The 9,119-nt window shown below is 36.9% G+C and overlaps 1 protein-coding gene across 1 annotated transcript in view; it reads right to left on the bottom strand.

Moving 5' to 3' along the window:
- The window catches only part of ralgps1 (Ral GEF with PH domain and SH3 binding motif 1), a 116,151-nt gene that overhangs the window by 77,134 nt on the left and 29,898 nt on the right, over positions 1-9,119 (bottom strand). The window contains exon 10 of the mRNA XM_084388481.1: positions 965-1,091. Within this exon, the coding sequence (XP_084244607.1) occupies positions 965-1,091 (127 nt within the window). The remainder of the gene's footprint in view (positions 1-964; positions 1,092-9,119) is intronic.

Raw genomic sequence — 9,119 nt, 5'->3', positions numbered from 1 at the left:
ACAAGAGCACCTGGAAAACTGTGACCATGGGCTCGGGCCTCAAGCATGTGGCAATGACGTACGGTCTATGTCGTGCAGTTCAAAATCAAACAACCTCATCTTAAAAAGTACATCTCGTAAAACAAGACCGCCAAACATCCAAAACGTCTCCTAAACATAAAGCCGCAGGATCCCTTTCTGATCAGGTCGGGCTCTCGGCTAACAGCTGGATTAGTCATCCGGATTTCACTGCAATGAAAGATCTGGACCATGTTGGACAATCCTGAGGGAGGTATCCATTTCAAGTGCTGTCAGTGCCTTTAGAGAAGACTGATGTGTGTGTAAATAATTTCTCACTGGGCTTCTGCAACATCCATGAGAGTCTTTGACAGATGTCTTTTCATGAGAGAGAAAAAGTGTCTACCACTGTACCAATCTGGATTTCAATACGATTTCATTGTAATTTCCATCTTACAAAAATGGTCAGGAAGTCAAGGAGCTTTTAAGTTCAGTGACAGAATATTTGAGCTTTAGCAGAAACCCCCTGAAATGGTTTGACGAATGTAATTTTCTTTCCCGTGTTGATACCTAAAACAGGATATGGCACATTTCTCAATCATTCATGAACTGGAGAGGTGTATTGATATGCCCTCTGCTGGACACTGGAGAATGTGCAGATGAGACAAGGCCAAAAAAAAAAAGAACCCTGCCATCACCAATCATCAAGAAACAAGCAATAAGCCATTATACTGAAGTAAAATGTGTTTGCTAGCATTAATTGAGTCAATATTGCAAAGATGGTTAAGTCCAGTGAGGATTGACCCATTCCTCTCTCTGACCAAAATGTTTCTGTTCAAAAGGAAGCATCTTATGTTTTAGTTATGGCCTTATTAATAAGCAAACTTTTACTTTTTTTTTTTTAAATTTAAAAAGCCTCTCAAGACATTTCTGACTGAATATTGTCATGACTTTTAATAACACTCACCTAGGTAGGGGATGCAGGGAGCCATTTTGAGGGACCTGGTGTACTCTCTCATCCGGTTGTAATTCTCTTCCTTTGACGTCAGAAAGTCAAGCTTCTCAAAGGTGGCCTTGTCCTTTCGACTGATCAACTGTTAAGAACAGAAAGCAAACAAGACACAAATAGTTCATTCAGTCAGCAAATCAGCAACACCTAATGGCTAATTCTCAAGTTTGAAATATAAATCAGAGGTATTGAATTCAAGCAAAAACAAAAATATGAATCTATTAAATGAATCTTTTATGTTAGTTACCTGTTAATTAATTTAAATAAGATTAAAAAAAGATGCTACATATTTAAATTAATATCAATTTAAAATGTATTTAAATTTCACTAAGAAAACTTTTCCAGTTATGCCTTTGAATCAATTTTAAATACATTTTAATGTATTAATTATTATTTTTATTTGGCAAATTTATCATCTTTTTATAAATATTTGATTGAATTAATAGAGGTATCTGAGATGAAAAACATTTGCCAATAATTATATTAATAATTATTATTTTATTATTTTTAATGAGTGTTAAACTAATAATAACAATTATTATTATTATAAAAAAAATTAATCTCAGCTCTGCCTCATTCACTTAAATATACTGCCCTTGAAAAATAAACAGAGTTACTCCCAAGTTGGCCACTAACTTTAGTAGGGGGACTTGGGGAGGCGCAGTTTTGTGAATTTTGTCAGAGGGGAACCCCATTCAGTCTTCTGATCTAAATAAAGCTGTCTGCAAATATGATAAATATGAAAAACAATAAAACCTATTGGGAGACTAATGAAAAAAGTTCCCAGAGCTCAAACTCCAAACATATGCTATCGGCACTGGGCATATTTCTCATTTATGGAAAGCACATGATCACATGAAACAGGCTCAGTGTCTAGAAGGTCTTTATGAGTGGCATAAATTCACCCAACGCTTCCTTGCAGCACATGTGCTATTGAAAAACATCAGTAGGGATGACCATGTGCAAAACCCCTGTTAGGATTAACGAAAAGCTCATTAACTCAAAAATTCCATCACCCATGGCTTTATCACATCAAGTGCTGCACAAAGTACTTCAACATGTTCCTCTGGTATTAGACAAATACACATACTACTATCCAGTCTGTTCACACTTTCGTAGGTTTAGTCAGAGAGGAGATTTTGTTGTAAGCACGATGTAAGCAACAGTTGCTGAAACCACACTGTCTCCAGAGGTGAAAATCATTTCATCAGTCATGCACTTTTTAATCTTCACATCTTGTTAAACAGTGCGTATAATAGTATAATACAATCCATGTCTTCTAGCATAATGTTAGATTGTGTTACTCTTTTAGTTGCTTTAGACTAAAAAAGTTGGGAGGAAATAGTAAACATTTTAATTGCAATCTAAAATTTTGAGTGAAGTGCATTATTTAAATATCTCTCTTCCATACAATGAAAGTGATGATGACCAGAGACTGTCAAGCTCCAAAAAAGACAAAACAAACGATTTCACTTTCATTGAAAAAAATCCAGCAAGGAATACCTTAAATTCCCAAAGAAGTAAAGTCATGTGGATCACGAAAGACATGGCGGGGAGTAAATGATAATTTTTATTTTTGTGTGAACTATTCTGAAACGAAACAAAACAAAATACATGAAGGTAAGTAAATTATGACATAGTTTTCAGTTTTGGGTGAACTACTCCTTTAAATAATGAAACAAAAAAACTGCCTTACTTGTATGAAAGGTTATTGATAGTTGATATAGATAGTTGATCGGTATATAGATATATCATGCATAAACATTGAGTGACTGTGAAAGATTATACTAGTCATTTACAAGCCGAGTTGCTCCAATCAACATGACTTTTGGATACATTTCATTTACAACAGCTTCATACTCAAGCAATACAGTTAGGGAGTGGAAAGCATTTAGATGTTGGCCTAAAATTTACCTGAATAATTTAATGAACCACAAACTTGGATTCTTCTCCTTTGAACTTGCAACAGAGAAACAGAAAAGTGATTTTTTCCCCCCTTCTTTTATTTGCCAAAGGAAGCAGTATGGATTTGATTTGATTTAAAACGGTGCTGAGATAATCCATGGCAGGGAAGTTAGATCACAATACCATCAATCAGGGAGCCTGGTGTGGAAATAATAATATTATGACAAAGATTTGAAGAAGTACTGCGAGCTAAGTGAGACCGCTTATGATATTTTAAGGAAAAACTAATTACAAATGATGAACAGGGATGGATAAATAAATTATAAGAGCACCGGCATATTTCAGTCAATGTGATTTCCATGTGTGTGTGTATGCGTGCACCATCTCAGCAGCTACTCTAGTCATTTTTGGTCTGCGATAGAGCAATCAAATGCCAAAACAAAAACTTTTTCTGATCTTCATCAAGCCTCCATCACCCGCCACCACGACCACAGCAGCACACAGGGACTTTAGCGCCTGCCACACTGGCATTACTCATTTCCATAGACACATACAGCGCTAAACAATCCCTCCGAGGGCGATGAAAGTGAGGAGATTCCTTCAACCACTAACATCTTTATTTTATTTTGCAGTAACACACGACTGACTTTGATTACAGTAGTTCATGAAGGCCATTACTGTGCTTTAGCAGTTTAAAGCCTCCATACATCAAAAGCTGTAAAGACGGAGCAGCATTGAGCTCAGGGACACATTCGGAACAACTGCGGATGCGGGTCTTAGCTATAGGTGCGATGTTAAAAAATATTGTCTTTTTATTTATTTTAGAACTGGAAAAAGAGCGGAACAGGGGATCAATTTAAAGAAAATGGAAGTAGGAGAAAGAATTGTGCAAGAAAAAAAAAAAGGATGGGAAAAGAAATTAAACGGTAGTATGTGCAATGTTCCAATCCCATATAAAATTAATGGCCAACTGGTTTTATTGATTAGCCAAAGCCAAGTTTTGACTTGTATTTGGCAGTTGGCGAGTGTTGCAACACTGAGAGAATGCTGGGATACATACTCTGGAATCAAGGGGCCATCTGTCTTCACTGTATATAAGCTCGCCCTTCTCCATCTCATCTCTTCACCAAAAGCTTTACATCTTTCCTTCTTTCAGTGAACATGCTCCCAAATTATTATTTTACTTCCCTTCTCCGGTATCTTTCCTCTTGACGTTTGTCTCATCTTAATACTCCCACACTGTATACAGTGGGCTCTCAAAGTCTGAGACTTCTACTGAAAATTATGCATATATTTTGCATCATTTATCATGAATCATATTATAGGAATAACAATAAGCAGAATAAATAAATTAATGTGTTCAAAATATTTGAAGGGGAGTAAATGACAAAAGAATTAGATTTTTTGGGGGGTAAATAAATACATAAATAAATAATGTATGTCTCAAACCTGATCATGTTATCCAAAATGATTTGAGATGATCTAAAAAGCATTTGAATGTCTTTACAAAGAATCACATGATTAATGTCACAAAACTATTCCATTAGTGACCAACAAATAGTGCCGAATTATTAGTTTATTTTTTGCAATGAATGTCATAACCTGAACTTTTCTTTGTTTAAATTTTTTCAAAATCCTAAACCTTTGATTATGTCTCCTCTAAGACTTATGAACCCCACTATATGCATTTCTGTTTACATTTAATTTGTACTTCTTGACTGACAGGCAGCATTCATTGCATAAAGCAGAACAGACTTATAAACCTAAAAGTGCTGAAAATAATGATAAAGTCATTTCAAATCTGTATCTTCGTATATAATGTGCTCCAAAATGTATACCAGCGAGCACCGTATTCGCCCTAATTCATTGCATGCCTACTGGGAAATCAGCAGTTAATCTTCAAATAAGTGGAAACATGGCCTTGAAGTCAAGCGGTTCAGAAATTGGCTGGAACAAATGACATAGAGAATTACTCACTCCAGTCTGTGCCATGGGCAGTGAAACATAAACCATTTGCACAGCAAGACCGAAAACAGTCATTATAGTCAGGCAGAACCGTCAGCAAATACACGCAAGTGCCTTTTCATTATGAACAGGACAATAGATGAAATGCTTCAATCTATAATTAAAACCGAACCATAGTTCAAATGTGCAGATTTTCTCGAATACAAGCTTCAGGGCTCTGGGACGCATGGAAAAGAAACCTCTTAAAACAGGGCTGCAATGAATCAGAATTTATCCCTGTAGATGGTGTGCAGGCACACAGTGTCTGGCAATGTGACATGAGACTTGAAGCATTATGTGATGCAAAGAACACTGATTAAGGTCTGTGACCTGGCATTGATCCATCTGGACCGCATAGTACTCATAACAATTGTGTGATTGTATGAACTGGTGTGACTGTAACACAAAGAACGTTTTTGCAAATGCGTGAAATAAAATCAATAATTCAGCCACAATGCAGTAAAAAAAAGAAAGAAAAAGGACAGCAAGGAAGAGGTTATACTCTAAAACAGACACACCAACTCAAATACACACTCACTCACACATACTCTCACACTCACACACACACTCTCTCTTTCTCACACAGACACACAAATGAAATGATGCTGTAACAATTATGGCAAAATTGAGCCAGAGAACTCAAATAAGATGCTGAAATCAGGTTAAGCTCTGATAAAGCATTCCTGTTTATTTTTATAGAATTTTGATGTTATGTGTAACAAAATGTCTTTCTCCTTGTTCAGGTTTGACTGTAGTAAAATTAATGCGAAAACTGACACTTCAAATCAACATAACCCCCCCCCCCCCCCCCCCCTAAAAAGTAGTCTTTCATAATGTCTAAATATATATCCAAATCCACAACTTAATAAAAATAAGTGTTTATGTCTAAAAAACAACTAGAGAATTTATAAGCCTTTTTATTTAGAGCTATATAGGAACCTAATGGTTACACCAGGGCAATACGTAAGTATTTCTTGGTTTACTCCCACCAGATGGCACTAATCTGCCTTAAAAAAAAAAAAAAAGGATTTTAATATCATTGTCTCTATTTTAACAAGAAATACAGTTTTAATTGAAATGTACCATACAAAAATAGATGTCAACGTGTCAAATTTACGCACACATGAATGGCCAGACCCAAGGTTTCCCAGCAGGACATTGCCCAGAGCATCACCCTCCCTTCACAAAGCTGGTCGTCATTCCACAGTGCATCCTGGTGCCATCACTTCCCCAGGACACGTACACGACCGTCCATGCACACGTACACGGCCGACTCACCAGACCAGACGACCTTTGTCCACTGCTTCAAGGTCCAGTACTGACGCTTGCGTGCCCATAGGCACTCTGATTGGTCTGTGGCTACGCAACCCCATATGCAGCAGTCTTTTGTGATACATTAATCTCATAACCATCATTAAAATTTTGTGTGACTAGTCCCTCAGTAAACTTTCTTTTGTCTCGGACCAGACGGGATTCCTTTGTGTCCCTTGTGCATTGATGAACCTTGGGTCGACGGTTTGTGGTTTATCCCTCTCAGACCACTGTTGGTAATTTCTCACCACTGCTGACCAGTAACAACCCACAAGTCTTGCCGTTTCAATCTGGCCCTTGCCAAAGTCGCTCAGATCTTTACTCCTGCCCATTTCTCCTGCATCCAACACGTTGTTTAAGAGAACTGATTGTTTGCTTACCATCTAATCTACCCAGACCTTAATATGTGGCCATATAAGGAAATGATCAACAATATTTACTTCACTTGTGACTGGTTATAATGTTTTGGCTCAATCAGTGTATGTCTGTGTGTATATATAAAAATTGAGTGTTGTGATGTAAACAGAACCAATAGCAGCTTTTCCAGCATCAGGCCAAACCGCTCTCTTTGGGTTAGGAAAGAGAGCGGTAACCCTAACAGTAGTCGATTGTCGAGTTCACGCGCGTGATCATAGGTAACTAAGCAACAGTATGAGTTCGACAATCGACTACTGTGGACTTCGACCGAAAACAGGAAGTAAATACAGGTGTGCGCTGGCTGAATTAACATCACTTTTATTCATATCTTTCACATCTACTGCAGTCAGATTCATCGTGTTCACTCGGGAAGGAAGCACTCACATGGCTGGGCACTTGTAATGACACATCAAGGATGTTAAGAGGCTAAAAGCAGGTTTAAAACTTGCCCCATTTAAGTCAACAGGGTGCACATTTTAAAAAGAGGATAACACGGTGTAGGCAACACCGATTTTTGTCGTTGTTCTCTGTACTGACAGCACTCCAAATTTACAAAAAAAATTAGCTCAATGTTAAAATTGACCGGAGTTCTCCTTAAACCATTCCATTCCGAGCCAATCCGGACCAGCCGTTACAGTTTCATTTTCCACTGTGGTGCTGATAACAGAGGTTTTTGGAATGTAATACAAATGCGTTAGTTGGTGCCTTGGTAACGCAAGAGTTTACAGATGATGTGAGGTGTAAATAGTGACCGTATTATGGAGGATGATCAGATATTTCTTTTAATTTCATTATTAATTGCTGTTGTTGCTCAAACAGCACGCTTTGGCAGCTACAGAGAAACTGGTAGCCAGGCAACAGAAAAGTGACCAATCCTGAGAAGCGATGTCACTGAACGCATTCTACCAGCACGGTTTAGCACGGTTAGCCGACTGTGTTGAGAATTCCGGGCTGAGAATTCCGGGCTGAGAATTCCGGGCCGAGAATGGAAATATAACTGGAACCATTCCTTAACCGTTCTTAGAACTTTTCGGCCCGATCAATGAAATACACTGATAAATTAAATAAACCTTTTTGGCAAATATAATATTAAATAAATTACTTTATTAAACAGAATATTATTTATTATATATATTTAACTATGTTATTGTCAAAATTCCCCTGTGGCAAAGCTAAATACATGGCAAGGAAGTTGAGCTTGTGGTATTCGACAAACGGCCCTGCCGCAGTTACTTCTAAACAACATGCTCCCTCTTTTTCCATCTTTTCTCAATTTGCAGAAGTGCTGTGGCCAAATGTGGAATGTTAACTCTGGAAGCTGCTTACATCTCATCATTAAGGTCCCCGAGTGAGTCTGAACTCTCTCTACCACTAACATCTCTCAACAAAATAAGTAATGAATAGGAAAACTGCCTAATTTGTCTCTCGAATAAGAGTCAATTACTACCTTAAAAACTACTGCACTGAGGTTCTTTGGATCTTTATTTGTTTACCCCTTTTTAATATCATGATTCTCAAAGTAACATGCATGTAAAAAGTAATGAGACAGAAGTTAAATGAGTCATCAGTTTAAGTATGGAGAATGAATTTAAATAGAATCTGAAAGAAGTGGCATATCCGCCATACAAATTAAGAAGCTTTTAATGCTTTTTAAAGATATGCCGACCTAGATCCTACAGATAAAATATAGATTGAGCATGAAAAAAATTATTATTTAAACTGTAAATGTTGATTAAATGCATTTTGTTTTCTACAAGTTTCCTGACGTACCCAGCTAATTAAGTCTACTCAATGAGGGCTGGTTGTTAGTGTTGTCAGTTCAGCATATAGAGTATAGCCCTTCTATTTTTCCCCTCAAGAAAAGAGGTCAAAAGGTTTTGGACTTAAAACTGGGGTAATGCGAATACTTATAAATAGATTTAAAGCTTTTGCAACATTAAACTAGGTCTCAAAAACAGCACTTTTTTCAAAGCCACTTAAATGTTCAAAAAGGGATCCGATTATTTCACTGTCCTCATGCATTCAGACGGTCTTCTCATCTGCATCTCTGCAAATAAAATCAAGGGAAATCCAAGAGCACTAGGGCTCCCAGGAGAAATAAACACAAACACTGCATTGTCAGCTAAATTATAAAGCAGCAGAAAGGCTAGCATTTGGTGGTTATACACAATAAATCCCCTGTAAGTCAACAGAATATTAAATGAGAGATCCCCCCCCCTAAACAAAATAGAATGGAAAATTCCTCTAGTATGTGCTGCAGAGGCTATGATACTCTAATACTATATCACTAATTTTAAAAAAGTTCAGAATTTATGTTCCTAATCAGGTATATCACTACTAAACACTAAATTTCCATGCAAGCTATATTTATCATACTTAAAAACCTTTTATTTTATGGCTTATACTTTATGAATTTCTATTATTTAAACTGTTGACTAGATGTATAAATAAAAAAAGTATAAATATAAATATATTT

The sequence above is a fragment of the Rutilus rutilus genome (genome assembly GCF_951802725.1).
Source record: "Rutilus rutilus genome assembly, chromosome: 19".
Classification (NCBI taxonomy): Eukaryota; Metazoa; Chordata; class Actinopteri; order Cypriniformes; family Leuciscidae; genus Rutilus; species Rutilus rutilus.
Note: the sequence above shows the minus strand (reverse complement) of the source record. Positions and strands in the feature narration are given on the sequence as shown.